This window comes from Pagrus pagrus (assembly GCF_965226575.1).
Source record: "Pagrus pagrus genome assembly, chromosome: 23".
Classification (NCBI taxonomy): Eukaryota; Metazoa; Chordata; class Actinopteri; order Spariformes; family Sparidae; genus Pagrus; species Pagrus pagrus.
The window spans coordinates 10,654,881-10,674,577 of NC_140205.1; the positions used below are offsets into that span (position 1 = coordinate 10,654,881).

At 40.0% G+C, this 19,697-nt stretch overlaps 1 protein-coding gene across 6 annotated transcripts in view; it reads left to right on the top strand.

Annotated features, from left to right (window-relative positions):
• LOC311252215 (ninjurin-2-like) overlaps window positions 1–19,697 on the top strand; it is a 36,740-nt gene that overhangs the window by 14,806 nt on the left and 2,237 nt on the right. For 2 of the 6 annotated variants that reach the window (XM_084345189.1, XM_084345190.1), the window contains exons 2-4: window positions 17,643–17,779; window positions 17,939–18,018; window positions 18,241–18,441. In XM_084345189.1, coding sequence (XP_084201315.1) covers window positions 17,643–17,779; window positions 17,939–18,018; window positions 18,241–18,395 — 372 coding nt within the window. In that variant the 3' untranslated portion in view covers window positions 18,396–18,441. Of the gene's footprint in view, window positions 1–17,642; window positions 17,780–17,938; window positions 18,019–18,240; window positions 18,442–18,720; window positions 18,920–19,697 lie in introns of those variants that run through there. The other 4 variants (XM_084345187.1, XM_084345188.1, XM_084345191.1 and 1 more) reach the window with 3 other exon arrangements.

Consider the following 19,697-nt stretch of genomic DNA (forward strand, 5'->3'; position numbering starts at 1 on the left):
AGTTTGTTGTTATCCAAATTATACCTGATGTCATTTAAAATCTTTAAGAGTGCTGTCTCTGTACTGTGGTTCATCCTAAAACCAGACTGGTGAGTCTCTAAAATATGTTTTGAGTTTAAAATTTGTTTACTTGATTAAAAACAAGTTTTTCTAAAATTTTACTTAAAAATGTTAAGTTGGATACAGGCCGGTAGTTATTTAAAACATTGGGGTCTAAATCACTCTTCTTCAGAAGGGGCTTCACCACCGCTAACATAGCAAATTAGGAGATAAAAAGTCTTAATTTTGAGATTAAAAATCATAATTATGAAATAAAAAGTTGCAATTATGAGATAAAACTCATTATTATTGGATGAGAAGTCATAATTATGAGAGTCAAAAATGGAAATCAACATTATGAGATAAATAGTCAGAGGCCACTGAGATGCAGTATTTATGCAGGAGTGTAGTATTTTGTGTAAAAAGTGTCAATACACACTTTGCTGTCATGAAGTCATAGGAAGTAACAGTGTGTGCATGTGTGTGAGAGAGTCTTGACCATGTTTACTGAGATTTATGGACAGTTGCATCATCAGGACGCGTTTACATGTATGTTTTGTAATGAGGAAGCGTGTGTGTGTATGTGTATGCAAATGTCTTGACATATACTGCGTTTGTGTGTCCGTCTATTATGTCACACTTCACCGCCTCCTGGTGTGTTCCTATATGTTCCTTTCATGTACAGTATCTGCCTACATCTTGTCATTCATGACCTACTTGTGTCAGGCACACTCTATCAGTTGACTCATCGACAAAATGACATAAAACATGCCATAACATTTGCTATTTGTCCTGACATGATCAAAGGGGTCCCAACTTCTTTCCGCTGCTTTGCCTCACTGACATACTATGTGAGGTATAGACATAACAACAAAGTCAAGCGCAGGTTCAGGTGTATGTATACACAGGGAAAAGCCACTGTGACCTTGCTTCATGGTTGGTCGTATCTGACAGGTTTAGCAGGCATCCAGGTGCAGGTGACTGTTGTGTAAAGAGGTGTGCGCTGCACTCGTAAAACAATTGGCCTCAGTAGATTTCCACCCGTCACATCTCGTGTAAATAGAATGTTGGCAGGGATGGAGGTTGAAACTGCCAACCGAGCCTTCTGCCACCAGAGTTTTTAACGATGGCCTCCAGAGGCTCGGTCGGCTTCTTTAAATATCTGCTCGCTAACAAACGTCATGCTATGTATGCAAATAAGATGGCTGGAATGGCAGGTTGGGTGAGGGGATGAATGAGAGATTGACAGAGGGATAAGAGACGTGAAGGGAAGAGCAAAGGGTTAAAATTAGAGGAAGAGCGAGGTGTGGTGGTTGTTCCCGAACTGAAGTTGTGTTGAATTGGTGTCCATGCTGTCACTTTTTACCTGGTTATCCATTATGCAAAGCAATTACTCAAATCAGAATCAGGACTTTAGCAACAAACTGTATTGATGGAAACCATCATTTTAAAAAAGTTGATATCAATAATACACATGAAATGCTACACTGTAATGATGGCAGATGTTAGGACTTTTGTTTATCAGTTAATCTGGTTGGCTTTTTGCAATTAATATGATGGAACTGTTCTTTTTGTACGCTTTTGTACAGTTATGATAACAGACTCTCTTTCATTGACGTCCATGTCTGAAAAAATACAAATTAAAGGTAATAATGACGACATGAAAAAGTAAAAATTATTAAATACAAAGTAAAATTTATGAGATTAAAAGTAAAAAATAAGAGATATAAAACTCATAGTTATGAAATATAGTGTCAATATGTATCTATCATTATGAGTTTTTATCTCATGAGTTCGACATTCTGTCACATAATTATGACTTTTATCTAATAATTATAACTTTTTCCTCACATTTTTGACTTTTTAAGTCATATAATGATTATGGGAATATACAGTATATATACTGAATTTATTATTTTTAATCAAGGCAACGTTTTCATCCATTTTTGTTCTTTATCTGGCAGAAAAGGACTTCTATCCTCTCTTCACCTCTCTTCACTCTACACAATATATACAATAGTTCATTTGCTAAAATACAACAAAACACACAACAAATTAAAGATGAATGTGACTTAATTTTCTTTCCAATTTTCTATAGATACTGCAACAATTTAATTTCCGTGAATTCTTTTGGTGTCCATTCCATCTTGTCTTAGTTTGAAATTACTTTTTCATTTTGGGAATCTAGGTACAAATAAAAGACTACTTCTAATTTATATTTCCGTAAAGTTGGGTGTAGTAGTCCCATGACTAAATGTCAAATTGACAATGTTTGTTGTTGGGTGTTTTGTGTCTTCTGTGCTTGTCCCTTTATGAATTTTCTTATAGTTCCCTTGGGTGCCAGAAAACCCACACATTTCTTCAGAACTCACAGTTGATGTTTCTAAAATTAATAAAAGACCCTTAAATTGTTCAGTAGAACTCATCTGTTAATAATAGACATAGTTGATTTTTTCCATACTCTGTTTAGTGCTTTGTTTAGGGTATTTTTCCGTTTCTATTTACATGTTTCAATCCCAGGCAGTGTCTATATCTGTCTGTCCGTCTCTTTAAATGTCTCACGTTGTGGGACGTAGCACGGAAAACAGCAACACTCGTGGAACTCGGGAAGCTTGAATGCCCACATACACACAAACACAGAGGAAGGAAGTGTGTGTTGTGGATGGTGATGAAGGCCGAGCCATGAAAGCCAGGAAGCCGCTGGGAGGAATGTCCTGCGATGTCACACATGGCCGAGGCCTGAGAGCTTGTACGCCTTAGGGAGGCTTAAACTCCAAACAGCTCCGGCTCATCTGTGGGAAAAAAACAACAAAAAAACCCCACTCGGCAGAAAGCGAGAGTGACACAACAAAGAAAACACGTTAAAGTGTCACTCTACAATCTAAGAAACGTTCCACTCTTTTCATTACACCTATGCGCACCACACCTCATCCCTGAAGGCACAACTCCAAAACACAGCAACATGCAAGGTACGGTACAGCTATTTACAGTATACACACACACACACACATCCTGGAGAAGTGTGCCCCTCCCACCCTCTTCTTGTCTTGTTTGTTTTGGATACAGGTACTCCAATGTGACTGTAAGTAAAGATCATATTGTGGCAAACTGACTTTTCGGGTCAGTGAATGGTGATTACACCAAATAATAAACACATATTAGGACACGTTGTGTAACTACTGTAGCAGTTATTGCACTCCAAGGCTTACGTGACTTATATGATTAAGCTACTTAAAACAACATTATGTAACTTGTTAACCTTTTAATAACACCATCAAAATCATTCTGATGGTACAGTGTCTTGTAATAGGGTGAATGGTGTCTCTGTCACAGCCACTCCGCCCCTCTATCGCTTGTTTCTGCACTATGTAGCTTCAGTGAGATGGTCACAGCGTCACAACGTTCAGTACGTTTCCATGCACACTTAAGTCGAGCTATGGTCATAGTTCGATTAGGCCATTTAATTGGACTACTGCCATTGTCCCAGTATACTGTACATGTACCAGGGGAGAATCAATGTATTGACAGAAGTATGTCCGACTCCACCACGGTAGGCGGCGATATGCACCGTTTCAGCTAGTTGCTACTGGACCTTCATCTGGTTGACCTTTCACCTATGTCACATACCAAACAAGTTAAGAAGCAGCAAACAGGCTGCAGAGCAAACGGTGAAAACATGGATGACTTTTCGGCACTGTACATTATATAATATATCTTGTATTAATACCTTCGTCGTCGTCTTCTTCTGTTTCTGACTAACACAGTAGTACGACTTTTTCTAACATCATGTAAACGTACCGAGTGTCATTATGTAATGACTTTTGTTTGTAGTGAGCACCTACGTTACGTCTATTACGACAGCGGTGTTGCACTCAAAAACTGTGGGTGCCGCCAAAAACCACAAAATACCAATTTCTACATAATGTTGCTTTAACAAGTAAGTTGCTGTTCAAAAGAATAAAAGGAGAAAAAAGAGAAAATAAGCGCTATTCCACTTCCCAGCTGTTTGTTTGTGTCTTCAGACAAATGCCAAATGTATTTTTCAGCTAGAGATGGACGGCGTGTGAAGATCGAGAATATAAACAAGAATTTCCAAATGAATACTAGGAATATGACACTTGCTGAAACTTGGCCGGATGTATGACAAAATGAAAACAAAGAGCCATAGTATCTGTCATTACATGTGACACTTTGACAATTAAATTGCTTTGCGTGAAATACTTGACACTCGGCTGTATTGCCTCATGTAGCTGGGAGCTGAACAGCATTGCTGTCTTAACTTTATATGAAGGAGCAGCTGAGTGACTCCTGGGTCAGACTGTTCATTAAATAGAGATTAAGCTCAGAAGCACCACTCAAACCCTTATTACTTATTACTTAAAGAGGGTAATTCCTATTGCCTGTATCTTTACATCACGAGAGTGAAGGGATTCTTGAACATGTTGCTGTAACGTATGTGTTAATGGGGTCAAAAATGTAGGAAGTAGAGCGAGTTTTAAAAATATGTTTTTCTGTTGTGCTCCTGAAATTTCTGTTCTCAGTTAACACTGGGGTCAGTGGGGCAATTGATTAATAGTCCTGTCACTTTGAGAGTCACAGCACAAATGTATGCAAGTCACATTGCTTAGATATTTACTTTGTTTGAAAGAGGATGTACTGTATTTCTCTGCATTGTGATGAATAATGATGGATGGAGAGTAAAACATGTGAGAGTAAGAGGAAGCTGAAGAGAAATTTATCAGTGGGGTTTGACAGTTTAACCCCACACTGCGTGTGATGTCACCGCTGAACATTCTGCCCATTCATTTAAATTGGAGGAAAATTCCAGAAAACAAACATTTTCACGTAAATTACAAACACTTAAACTTATTCTGATAATCTCCTCAATGAGCAATCAAATCATCAATCAATAAAATTATAACAATAGATTTTTTACTTAAAATGTTAATAATTTTGTTATTAAAAAGATTTCATTTAAGTTTGATACTTGTATTGAATTTATCATAATAGATCAAATTGGTGACAATTTACTGTTGACACAAAAATTAACAGTAAATTATTGGTTTTGTATTTAATTAATACTGATTTAGTATTGTGGGCCTATACAGATTTGTTTGTTAACTGACATATATTTTATAATGACAGAAGTTTTCACAACAAAAACTTAATAAACGTGTTTTATCAACTTTCTAGCAATTTAACAAACAAACTAGCAATTGTGTGAGACAGTGTGGAGTATTGAAGCCAAAGAAAGCCACTTTTCCCATCATGCACATGCTGTTATGTGATGATTATTTGTATTAGAACAGCCTTTTATAATATTTAGGGGTAATTTCAATTGTTTTATGTAGATAAAGGTTAAGCTGAAAACTATATTTTAATCATGGAAAATTACTTATGACAAGATGTTTGGGGGCCCTTGCCTTGGGAATATATACTGTATATATATATTTTTTACAGTTTTATTTACAGCGTAGTCTTTTGTTAGACCTGTTAATAAATACAAGTGTTACAAAACTCCTATCTTGTTTTAAATATTTAGGGTTGGGCCATGCATTTGGATCATAAACAAGCCCATAAAAAAAGCAATAAAGATATTTTAAGATGATGATTATAAACTAACAGCGAGGTGTGGTGTGAAAGGTAACCACAGTTAAGCACATGTTCTCCAGGACACCATGAATTTTAAATTACCTTCAACTGTTAAATTGCACAACAACAGCAACGCAAACAGATTCTGCTGCACTTTTAACCTTTCTGCACTACATTTGCATGTTAGCATCACTTCTTTGTCATCATGGTTGAAGGCATAACTGCAGCATTGATGTGAAAACCACTCAAACTTTTCACAATAACTGAAGGCTGGTTTAAATATTCCCAGCATTTTTTTTTCTGTGAAACTTTTAATTATCTCACGTTGAAATGACCAGTGTGACACAGCAGCGAGGTGAAAAGGTGATTAGAGACAACATTCCTTTAAAGGGAAGGTCTGCAACCAGCTTCCACGGGAGCAAACATTTGCACCTCTGAAGGGTCCTCGAGCAAGTCATTGTTGACTTCTGCTTTCCGAAAAGATGATGGATAGCAGACAAACCAATTAACATGTTGATGACAATATCGTGACATTATTATGAGGTCTGACTGACAGTCTTTTTCAGCAATAGTTTATTTCCCGTATTTGTGATGCTCTCAGAGTGCATACCTACATGCACCTTTTAAATGACCAGAAAGAAACACGTGGAATTCCAGCTATGGCTGCCATCTTCGCCTTAACAAAGACTCTTTGACATCAGTCCATCCACTTTCCAAACATGCCTTCCCCGTAATAAAATCCTTAAGCAAACACTCCACAATGAGTAATAAGATTTTACAACACCACAAATCGTGCCAGACGGGACGGAGGTCCTTTTTACATGCCATTGTGTAAAAAGAACATGTATTTCCTCTAGTAGTTGCAACCAACGTCAACAGTAAAGCAGTAACACAGTTAACTTACATCACATACATTATGTAACTTAAAGGAACAGTTTGCCCAAAATGACATTTCAGTCATTATCTACTCACCCCAATGCCAACAAAAAGTTGGAGGACGTTTCATCGTCCGCCAAATGTTTTTGGAGCTTCACATCTAAACAGCGTTGAAGCATTCTCCTAAACAACCGAAGTAGATGGGGACTAGTTTTAAAACGTATAAAAAATAACTGGAACAAAACATAAAATGGCTCCATACAACTCATCTGACATAATCCATGTTATCCCCAAGATCCAAAATTCATTTGAAAAGACAGTGATTACACCCTTGACGTGCGGTAAGAGCTCACTTCAGACGGGTGCATGCTAATGCTTTTAGCCTAGCAGCTACAGTGAAAATTACCTTTTAAAAATGTTCAATAACATCTTTTCAAATCAGTTTGGGATAATGGTGCTTCCAAAGACTTACAGCTGTATTAAGCCATTTTATGTTTATATTTTCAGCTGTATTTTTATGTTTTAAAAGAAGTCCCCATCTACTTCAGTTGTTTTCAGAGAATGCTGCAACGCTGTTTTCCTGTGAAGGTCCAAAAATGTTTTGAGGACTGAGACACTTATAACGACTTTCCATCAGCATAGAGGGGGCGTATAGATGACGACTGAACGTTAATTTTTGGGTAAACTGTTCCTTTAAGTTTCATTTTGTATGTGACATAAATTAATCATGTTAATAAGTTGGTTTCACATGGGGCATGAACAACAGTCTTCGGGGTGAAAGTCCTGTGTTTGTTTGACCCATCCTTCCACCCTATCCTTCTCCATATGTGGATTGTGTCGCTCTATCTTCTACATCACCTGACTTCCTCCTTTGCTGCCATAATAACTACTACAGGCAATAGAGGTCTTCCACTAACATAAATGTAAATATGGGTCAACCTTTATGGTGATTTTTCTGATGAGGACAGGCTCCGCCAGTGTGTGTGTGAACTTAGAAATTCGATTAGCTGCAGACATGTTTGATTCTACTGTAAATGTGTCAGTGTGTGCTTGTCTCTTTCATAAACTTCTTCCAAGCATAATTTAATCAGACTAGAAATATATAGAGTATAATCAAATTAGATACATGGTCATAAGTGACCTTTAATGCACGTGTCTACAGATTCTTTGTTGCATGTAAAGCGGACCAACCTGCAGCACCACTGTGCACTTATGTTTGTGTTACATGAGCACAGAGCCATGAAATCCAAGTATGAAGAAAAGCCGCAGCACACGGTCGTACAATGAAGCTATTAGTGTAAATCTTCTGTCAGTATAATTAGACCCACAGGAAGTCTCCTTGACACTAGTGTGACTGAGCTGGTCATTCAAGAGATTTAAATTAGCCATGTAGCAGTGAGGTAACTTTAGGTTGCACATACTTCACATTCCTGCCTGTCAACACTGAACTAAACTGAAGTCACCACTTCAGAGAAATCGGCCTCTAAACAGCACGAACATTTCTGTTGATATGTCTGTTTGCAATATTGCCATGACAGCGTGTGGTGTGTTTAAGAACACAAAAGATGGGGCACACAACTGTTACACACCCATACCCACCTGGCACACACACTTCTGACAGACAGATTGGGACACACACACACATCTGGCGCACATTTCTCAGAGAGCGTTTGGCATTCGGACTGATGCTATAACAGTACACAACATACGTCAACATCTTATGCAAGAGACTCCTCCAGCATTGGCTGATGTCAGAGGAAAACCAGGTGTTAATGGGTTCTTCTTCACACACACACACACACACACACACACACACACACACGTACACAATTACTGACCTGCACCAGTAGCATTGTCAAAGTCTGCCCCAAAGTCTGGACAGCTTTTTCCAAAACACAGTCACACAGCTTGTTACAGTTTGGATTTTCTTTTCACGGTGCTGAACATCATTTCTGTTGGTTGTTACGTGTCAAATCAAAGCCACACAAGGCAATGTGATCTCATGGGATCGCGTATAAATAGCACGCCACTTTTAAGGACATTTTGCATGTTTGGTCACATATTTTAAGCTTTTTCACGTGTCATTTAACATTGTCTGCATTTTATGAGAGCGGAAAAGTACAAATTAGATGATCTTCACCATCATGATAACAGCAGCAAAAAAAACCAAGATTTACGCGGTGAAACTGGCAGTTTTTTTAGATTAAGGCACCAAAACTACTTTGTTAGGATTAGGAAGAATGTGGTTTGATTAAAATAAGTACTTAAATTCACTACAGTTTACTTACTAATGTAAAGTTTAAACAGCTTGACTTTTGTTTTTGGTTGAGACACGAACACCAGTTTCCTGGGTAAAAGTCCTGTATTCCAAAAAATGGAGGTAGAAACAGCGAGCAGACTTGACTTTGTTTTCTCCCGACCAGCACTGTGGCAGGCAATGTAGCAACAAGCACGTTAAGATATCATATTCATAAAAATCTGTCAGTTGTAAGTGTGACCCCTTTGTAAGGTTTCATCAGGAAGTCCCTGCAGGGCTGGAGGGGCCAGCTGGAGTCATTGATATGGGCGACCCTGTTCCACCATGTGGTTATGGTCCGGAATCCAGAGAGTCATCTGATATTAGATCGCTGCCACTCGCTCTCTCTCACTCCCAGATGGCAGATGGAAGTCCAAAATGCACAAACACAAACATATAAATGCACACATGTGGTCAAATGAAGCAGGTCCTCCGTTACTGTGTGTGTTTAATGTTAAATCTTAGTATTTGTCTGTCATCGTGGGTGTGTGTGTCGCTATGTGTGCGTATCTGTGTGGGTCTGTGTGTGGGCGAGTGTCCCACCCACAATGGGCTGAGGGTCAAAGGTCAAAGGTCATAGAGGTTGGGTCGGTTGTTTCTCAGTAGTACTATCTCTTACACACATGCACACACAAATAACTTTGTTATAAATAGTTAAAGCGACATTATGTAACCACTTTACCTTAAAATAACAGCTTCAAAATCCTATTAATGTTACAGTGACATGAAATAGACACACAAGTAGTTTAGTTTTATACTTGTTGTGAGCAATATGTCTATCTCTGACCCTAAACTTATCCTTCATTATCAAGAAAAAACCCACAAGTCCCTCGATTGAATAAACAAGGACCAGACACTGTTCAAAGATGTCTTCACTCTCAAGGTCTAAAACGTAAATTGAGTCTCATAAAGCACACACTCACGCACACACACGCGCACGCGCACACACTAATGGATTTCTGTCTACATCCTGCAATTACCGAGGCTTCCGTCCTGCTGTGTAACAGCTCGCCCTCCAAAGGATAACAGGAGGATGACACTTTGATCGTCACAGAGAGGCAGGAGAGCACAAGAGGAAGTCAACAGAGAGAACATAGTTAAAACAAAGGTGGTTAAAGATAGTTTTATGATAATGCCTATTTTTTATGATTGGAAACAGAAGGAGCAGAACTAGCACTGAAGTACTATTGAGGGTTTTTTTGTATTGTTTAATACACACAGAATTCCCACTCGTTATTTTACCTCCAGCCCAAACATCACCAGATAAATGTTGGCATTGTAAGTTTCTGCAAACCACGTATCAACTTTATGAATCTTAATGTTTCATCTTTATATACCACCTTTTAATTCTTTACGTTTCAATTATATGTTTCTTTACATTTCACCTTTACATTTCTTTAAGTTAAGTTTCATCGTTATGTTTCTTTAGGTTTTCACTTAAGCGTTTCTTAACGTTTCATCTTTATGTTTCAAATTCTGAATAGGTTTTGTCACAAAACCCACTTGGTAAGTGTTAGAAAAAGATCAATTTTTGCCTTAAAATACCTGGTTTGGTCGCCACACGGCTGAAAAATGCTCCAACAGTCGCTTTTGTTGTAATGGCACGGTGATCTCTCACTTAGCAACCATCTAACTATATATCTAGCAGTCATGCTACCGATAGGAAAGTCAGCCAACATAGTCTGAACATAACTTGATATGTACTGTAGAAATGTTGATATGATACGAAAGAAACACTGTTATTTAACAAATCCATGTTTTGCAGCGACATTCTCTTCCAACATTTTATTCTGGAGACGGGGCTGTTATCAAAGCAGAGCGCAGTTAGAGGAGTTAAAGAAGAAAGTGATGTGTGATGTGTTTATATGATAGTAAACGAGAGGAAGAGAGGAAAAGAGGAAAAGCAGCGTGAAGGGAAGGATCAAAAGGGACGAAGAGGTGTGTTAAAATGACATGTGGGTTCACTCATTTGTGACATAAACAACACAGTAGGGAACATGTTTGTAACCTTCGGATTTTTACGTGTTTACTCATTGGCTCCATAGCCACAACCATAATGTAAAGACCTGCATCATCCTCAGATTATGCAGCATGGACCTAAATTAATTAAAAGACATGGACACACTAACACACACACACCATCACGCCATTTTAAGGTTGTTTTTGCTAATTACAGGTCAGTCAGCAGGATGATAGTTGGCCATGGGGCAGAGATCAAGGGTCCGTGTGAACCTTCTGCTGCATGTGTGAGAGGGGACAGAAATGGTGTGTGTTTGTGTGTGTGTGTGTGTGTGTGTGTGTGTGTGTGTGTGTGTGTAGATAACAGCCTCCTCCCTGTTTCTCTCCATGTCAAAGTTCACGTGTCTTGACTCTGACTCAGTTTGTGTGCATGTGTTGGGTTTGTTTGTCTCTAAACATAATGAGTCCATTCACCCACATGCCCACCACCCCCTCCTATCATCAGCACACACACATACAGATAAACAAATAACCTGAAACACAGCATTTCACCTGCTGACCCGTGTCCCCCAAAACAAGCAAACACTGAAAACGTCAAGAGGTGATGTTTGGCTGGCCGGGTGACGCTGATGATGTTTTCGGTGCTGAAGGAAAATTATAGTGTCAGAGATTTTTGTAGGTGTTTGATGGCTTCATAACACACAAAACATATCACAAACACTTTTTGCTGTTAGATTTGAATTTTTGATTTTGTTTTGCTCGGAAGAAACAGTTCCCGATTTGCAAATCCAGAACACACGGAGCAACATTAGTGGTCATTTCGAGTCTGGCCATCTGATGAATCCAATATTCACTCTTGTTTTTAGCTCCGCTTTGGTCTCCACCGACTCCCAAAGGAAATATCTAGCGCTTGAGCTGCTAAATTCTTCACTATGTTTACCTCTGTCTGCTGCTTGGTGCTGGAAGGGTAGCGTAGAGCGGGTTTTTGAAAAGTTTGTTTGAATCAAGTGCCTACTGGGACTGGAAACGACACTGGGGTTGAACCAAAACAATTAGCTAAAAGATGCTAAAAACACACCACAACGCTGAGAGGAACTCACGACTTGGGTGACACCTTTTACATTAAAAATGTTCAGCTGACTTATTGTCTGTGTAAAAATGTTCCTTTAAATCCTTTAAAAATGGACACTGTACCATGGATCGGTTACTGGATATGAGAAACTTTGTGTGAAAAGTCTTCTCTCAGACAAAACCTGTGGCATCGGCCAAAGTCATCGGAGTAAGTAGTAACTCAGACACAGTCATTGAGCCAGCAGGAGAAAACACCACTCATCTCTTTGTCACTGGCTCTCTTCCTCCCGACATGCTGACTCTTCTTCTTTGTGTCGCTATCTGTTTTCTCTTCATCTGTTTTTGTGCTCTCGTCCCACTCCCTCACCCTAAATGGCAGTTACATAAAAACCAAAACAGAAAGATGATGCCTTCAGGCAGAGCGGGAGAGAGAGACAGAGAGAGAGAGAGAGAGAGAGAGAGAGAGCCTTGGAAAAATGCAGAAGAGAAAAAAAAATGGCAAGCACTTAGACAGACAGGCAGGGCGATGGAGAGACAGACAGACGGACAGTAAAAATAAGACACCAAAAGAAAACCAGAGATCCACTCCTAGTTGGGCTTCCCCTCCTATTGGCTATTATGGCAACCAATTGGAGTCCAGGGGAGGAGCACTTCCTGTGAGGTCGAGGGGGGGCCTCCCATGTGCTGGGTGTTTATTTGCAGTTGACATTTTTGCAAGCATGTTTTCTTTGTATATTGGTGGCACATGTGCATACCTGTGCATGTGGAAGCACATATTCTTATATGTGCCTCATAAAGACACACATCAGATATGTGTGTTGTGTATGTGTGTGTGTAAGCCTGGTGTGATGGGGTATGTGTACATTGTGTGATATGGCCCTGTGCCCAGGGCTGTGGATCAGTGGATTTAAGGAATGGGGGTTTTACGAGGACTCTGGATTTCTACGAACAGTTTATAAATACCACACATCCATAAAAACCAGGAGGGCAAAAAGAGAACATCTGTGTACAGAAATACGTTTGACTTACTCAGCTCAGCTCTTTGTGGGGAGTTACATTATGTACAATATTATTGATGGTGGTCGCATTTGCTACTGTCGCAGAAACAGAACATTGGTACTGCGTTTATCAGCCAAGTTAAGCAACATCAGTCAGTCTGTCTGTCCACTACTTTGGTCCAGACTGAAGAGTCTAAAAAACTTCTGGGTGGAATGTCACAAAATTTTATACATTCATGGTTCCCAAAGGACTTTGGCGACCCCCTGACCTTTCTTATATTCAATGGAAGGCAGACATTTACCTTTTAGCATATAATTTCTAGTCATAGCTCACTTGGTTCACCTAAAAATTAACTTGCAGACTAATATCTCTGGAGATTCTTGACGTGCATTCTTCGTTTGAGTCAGATTCAGTTGTTTGGTTTTGTTTTTTTAATAATTTTGATGTTGCCTGATGGTTATCCTGGTATCAGATTCCAACCGCGAGACTGAGGTTAATTCAAAGACAGTGGGAATAATGGATATCGTTTGCAGCTCCATCATGATGCATACACACGTTCATAAATTCTTTGCAAATCCTGGGTTGCGGTTTCTTGTTCCCAATGAACGTTTTATTGTATGTGTCCATTCTGTATAGAGAAGTAAGCAATGAATGTTAAGTTTTATAGCGGTTTTAAGAACTGCTGCTGAGGATCAATCCTCAGAGAGAAACCTTGAAACCTGCAGGAGCCCAGAGTATTGAGACAGTCATATGCTGCAGCTGTTTAACTCTTAGCTGCTGAATGATCAGGAAAAATGTGTAATTGACGGCTCCTCACAGACAAGCACAGAAAAAAAGAAATATTTTCTGGGGTAATGAGCCCGGTAGTCGACCCTGGACGTTCATGACGGAGCAGCTCGGAGGCCAACTGGTTGTAATTCACAGCTTCTGAGGGTGAATGTGTGTAACCCTGCCGACCTCCTGCAACCACTTCTGCAGACTGCTGCAGTAAATAAGGATCTATCCTTCCCCTCCCCGTCCTGGGAAACAAAGGGTCAAATAATAATTCATGCAAACATTTTGATAAATCAAGATAAGTGCAGATAACGTGTGATAAAAGCCCAGTCTGTACATTTAGAGGGACATTACACTAAGTGAACACAGGTGGGCCGTAAAACTGTATATAGGTCATTCTGATGTTTTGATTTTGGTGTGTATGCAGTATGTGTGTAGTGTGTGTGTGTGTGTGTGTGTGTGTGTGTGTGTGTGTGTGTGTGTGTGTGTGTGTGTGTGTTTTGGCGGCCCGCCCAAGGCTGATGTTGATAAAGTGTGACCACACGAGTCCCCAGTTGAGAAAAGATGGAAGCGGGCCAGTGTATATACAGTACATATGTTTTCTCTCACTCTCTCCCTGTCTCTCTATATCTGCCTGTTTTTTTTTACTTCACTTCCTCACCTCCCTCTCTGTCTTCCTCCCTCTTTCTCTCTTTTTCCTACACAGCTCTCTCTCTCTCTCTCTCTCTGCCTCTCACACACACTCAGACAGACCATAGTACATGTGTTCAAAGTGTTTTGACAGTACAGTTCTAGGAATTGCTTCATACTTTCTTGGAGATCAACCCAGTCTGGATCAAACTGTACTGTAACACAGGCTGTATGGGGGATGAAATCAAGATTTCCACGGCGACAATACATCACGTGTACTCGTTTCATGGGGATTACAGCTTTAGGACAGGTAAATTGCCATCCACAAAGAGATGATTAATTGGATTTGGAGTGAAACCCTGGGATTAGCAAACATTTGGATAACCTGCGAGGCGTAGGTTATCCTAAAATGCCAAAACAACATGCTTTTCTTCGCACGCCAAGCACCAGTTTGTTTTGGTTTTGGTTTGTGGCACTGGCAGAGGCCAAAAGCTACATCCAAAAATGTCAACATCAACGTCTTGTTCAGGAAATCATGGCACAGTTATGATAAGGCAGAGACCTCATATGAAAACTATTTGTTACCAAAGTGCACCTGCCAAATGGCTGTCTCCCCGCAGAAGGGAGTCTGCCAGTAATCACGGGCAAGAGGGAAGTGGATGTAAACACACTGGCTGAGCTGCACGGTAGTTTTGTGGTGCTCTTGGTTATGGCCGTTGGTTAGCTACACAGAGATTGCAAGCGCTGGCATTGTCAGGGTATAAGGAGTAACCCAAGGCACATGATCCCAGCCTACTATGTAGAACACTGTGGCATCTGAAAACACAGTGTAGGCTGGACTGTAAAGGGTTCAGTGTGCTTCAAAAGAACAGATTCTCAGAAAGGACAGCAGCTCCCATTTTCAGACAGTCTGTCCTCATTCATTCACACTGTTTCGCTCGGATGTACACGTGTCTCTGATAAAAGTTGTATCGGGAAGAACAAATCCTAGATATTTTATGACTCACACCTAAAGTGAAGTGGGTGTGACTGTCTGAGGGTTAGCTTAGGACAGTTAAAAAAAAACGGTTGGATGTGCGATCCCACACTATTGATGTCGGAAATATGTACCACCGTTGCTTTAACGCTCTTCAGCAGTCCATAAACTATTAACGAGTTTCTTATAAGTGCTTATAAATGTCTTATAATTGAACAAAAACATGTTTATTTGGCTATTATTAACACTTACACAGCCTCATTAACGTTAATAAGTAGCTTATAAGGACGAATAAGGGCCTAATTACCAATTAATTACTGCTTATTACGAGGACCTTCATATACAGCCTTACGCATATTTGAACCACTATGTACCAGTGAATTACAATATGTACATATAATATAAAGGACTTGGCAGACTGTTGCAAAGGTGAATGAATTCTTATGAAAAGCACAGAATTTATTAAAGCCACAATCTGCAGGATTTGATGTTACTTTACTGAAGCATTGTTCAAATTATTTTGATCGCATGAGACCGATGAAAAGCGAGTGTGTATCTAATACTACAACTAGAGAGCACTAAAGCCACAATGTTTGCTATTCAACGCAAAGTGAATTTGAAGAAGTAATGAAGGTCTACCAAAGTGTTTAATCTCTAAGAAATCTTTACTTTTGTGACTTTTGCGTTATGGTTTTAGGCTATTTTGGTGTGCAATAAACCAATCAAGCTTTTTACAATTAAGACTTGAGTAACTGACCCCTGAAATCATCTTTGTTTTGCGCCCCCAGGTTGGTTGTACATTTTAAAAATCTAGAAATATCCTTTTATTAAGTGTGGGGCAACATGAAGCAGCCCTGCAGCAAACACCAGAATATGTGACTTAACACAGTATCATATAAAAACAAAGGCCGCGCACACAGAGAAGCCGCAGTCTTTAACAATTACTGTACATGTACATTGTCAGCGTTCTGTTTATTTTGGAGCGCCACAGCACATTACAGCAGAGTGAGGTCATGAAGCACAACGCGTCCCCAGTATATGAAGTGTGTGTGCACATGTAAGACTTCAAGTATGTGATCTATGTCTTCCTTAAACACATCTCTGTTTCTGTGCAGCCTGAAGAAAAACAGACTGCACTGACATAGCCTAGAGTAAAATGATCCATTTGTGGACAGGATGCTTTAATCTATAGCGCCGTGTTAACTAATCCAATATGTGCGTCTGCAGTCCGTGCACTATAGGGGGGAAATAATTAGATCTAGACATAAATGGTAGTCCATAACATGTGCTGTGCGTCATACATTATGACTTTATATAATTATATAATTATATAAAAGCATTTCTTCTGCCAGCACACAGTCTGTTTTTTTTCTTGTTTCTATGAAATAATTGTCCTGGAATATGAACTCTGACACACACAACACACAGTTGATGTCTAAAATCTCTCATGTGCAACAAAGTGTAATTCACTATCATTCATAAACTTCCAACTGCTGGATTGAGTCGCAGTTAGAGCTCTCATGATAAATGAAGCACAAGAAAAAAATGGAAATTTTCTGTTCGAACCGCCAAAATAAAATAAATGCTTATTTTATTTTTCTGCCAGCTTCCTCTGGTTGTATTCTTGGTCATTGCTGCCCTCTCCTGGTCAGTCTCATCTGACTTCAACAGAAAAATGTGCATTTGAAACCTTAAAATCTTTTCCCTTGAAACAATGTCTTTTTTTCCTATTTTCTGTCTCACTTTTATTTTCTCTTCATTCCCCTTCCCCTGTTGTTCTTTCTCTATCGCCCTCTGTCTTTGCTCTTTTGAAGCGCAGTGCGGTCTCATTATGCAGCTGCAGGGGCCGTCAGGTGTCGGTCTATTGGATGTCGTAGAGTTGCTACGACAGGGGTTTCTTATATGCAGAGATTGTATACGGAAAACCAAGAATGTCAGTGGTTGCAATCGTTTTATTACATCCGTTATCTCCAGAATCAGATCATCAATGAATCATCTTCATATCAGACCGCAAGCTGCATGGCTAACTGAGCTAACTGGCTAGGGGCAACTACTGTTAGAGACAGTTGGCGGTTACTCTGGTGATACGCTGCCCCATATTTGGTTTGAGTATGAAGTTGACAGGTGGCCAGTTCTTACATATTTCACCGTTAAAGCAGATTATTAATTATGATTTCACCTACTTATCATTAAAAATTCAAGAATGCTTTTCTACTGTCTCCTACTTGCTCTGGAAGCCACAAACTTTATACATCACATTTCTGTTTTCTGAATAGTTGATTACTTTGACTTCCAAGCTTTTTCGTCATAAATCATGTTTGCTGTTTGTTTGATGTGAAAAACAGCGTGAAACTCAAACATTCAACTGTAGGAATGAGAAGAAAAACATATTTTTGACTGGCGGGGGGGAAATCTGTCCTTCTTTTTCAGGGAGGTTCAGCCTCTAATCTGAACATGAACCTGTATGCCACGAAGAAGACGGTGTCTGAGGGCATGTTGGACATCGCTCTGTTCCTGGCTAACATTACACACATGAAGACTGTCATCGAACAGGGAGCTGGATACAGGTACAGCCTGTGTGTGTGTGTGTGTGTGTGTGTGTGTGTGTGTGTGTGTGTGTGTGTGAGGCAAAAAGACAGATCTGTTAGATTTAGTGCTCCTGAATGATCTTTGACAATATTTATTGACAAATAAGTGTTACATAACTATTCCTCTCTCCTCCTCAGGTACTACATCGCTGTCCTGACCCTCATCTCCTTCTCCCTGGCTCTGCAGATAGTGGCTGGAGTCCTGATCATCATCATTGGTGAGCCAATCACATTACATCACGAGAAATCCATCCTTCATGTTTTAACCAATCATATTAACACACTAATACACTGACATGTTGATTTGTTATGCAGGTAGTGCAGGTTAAAGTCCAGTCAATTTTCAGAAAATACAAATATATTCTCTGTGAAGCATGAAAAAAAAAGCCATTGTGTAGTTTGTGTGTGTGTGTGTGTGTACATGTGTGTGCTTGTTGCAGCTCGGCGAGACGTCAGCGAAGAGACCAACCAGAAGCGCCTGGACGGCCTGAACAACACCGCAACCATCCTCGTCTTCCTCATCTTCGTCACCAACATCTTCATCTCCGTCTTCGGGATGGAGCGCACCGGCCTCTTTGCCAGGATGCATTTCTGACTTTGTGACGCAGGCAATGACTCGAATAAGTGGATATTTTTGGAAAGTAGGGAAAGATTTTGACACATTGAACACAGGGGCCGACACTGTGCACACACAGAACTTATTCTGACTTATTGTTCTACTTAAAGTACTAATCAACTCCAGTTTTACTGCATTCTGATGCCTTTATTTGATTTTATTCTGTATGAATGGACCGGGCCAAAGGATCAACTAGATCCTGAACTGTGTGTGTGTGTGTGTGTGTGTGTGTGTGTGTGTGTGTGTGTGTGCTTGTGTTCTTGTTGCATGTGTGTGTAATGTATGTACGTATGTGTGTGTGCAGCTCGTGTTGAGCTCACCCTCCTCCCCTCTTATCAGCGGTTGTTAAACTTCCTCAACAATCTGACCACGGGCCTCATCTTCCTCACCCTCATCGTCAACTTCATCAAAGCCGCTTTCGGCACGCAACGCAGCTGCTTCCTGCGGTGGCTGCTGCAGCGCTTCATTCTGTGAAACACCCTCAGAGGGCTCAGTCAGGCACTGTATGTACATTCATACACAAAACCTGAACGAACATGCACGTTTAAAGATGCTCTGTGTAGAATTTGTCTGCCACACTGCTATTCTTGATATTACCACAAGATGGCACCAAACATGAATGTTGCAATTCCTACACACACTCGAAAAACGTTTCCTCAAAATTGCCCTAAATCCCACTCCTCTAATCCTGGCCCCGTTATCTTTATCGATTCAGACACAGCTGCTTAACAAAACGTTGTTTAATACAGTATCATGGCACAACTTTACACAACTTTGCGCCAGGGCACCATGTCACAGTGAAGAGAGGGCACTTAATCACGTTTTATCTACCATGAGGGCATCCAAGAGGGCGCTTAGCTAACATTAGCAGCTGGCTAGCTTAGTTGAACACAAACTCTTGGCGAGAAAGTGCGTAGCGTTTCCCAAAATGTATCTTTATACTTCTTTTTGCCACTCGATATCAACGTCATAAAAATTCCAGTTGTATTGAAGTGACACTTTTTAATGCAACAATCCCAGTAGCTAATTTGGCTTTATGTGACTTCTGAAACCGACTCATTCCAATTAAGTTTTTTGCTCATGTTGAAACTTTTTCAAGGGTATTTCTTCAACCTCATTTGAGACTACCAAGAGCACATTTTTCGTGTGTTTGCATCCAGCAGTATTTCCTTTGACGTGATGTGCCACATCCCAAACCAAAATCACCTTTAAGGAAACTGTTTGTTGTGCTTGATGACCTGGCCGACCTCCTCAGTTCCTCAGTTTTATTTCCAACAAAAG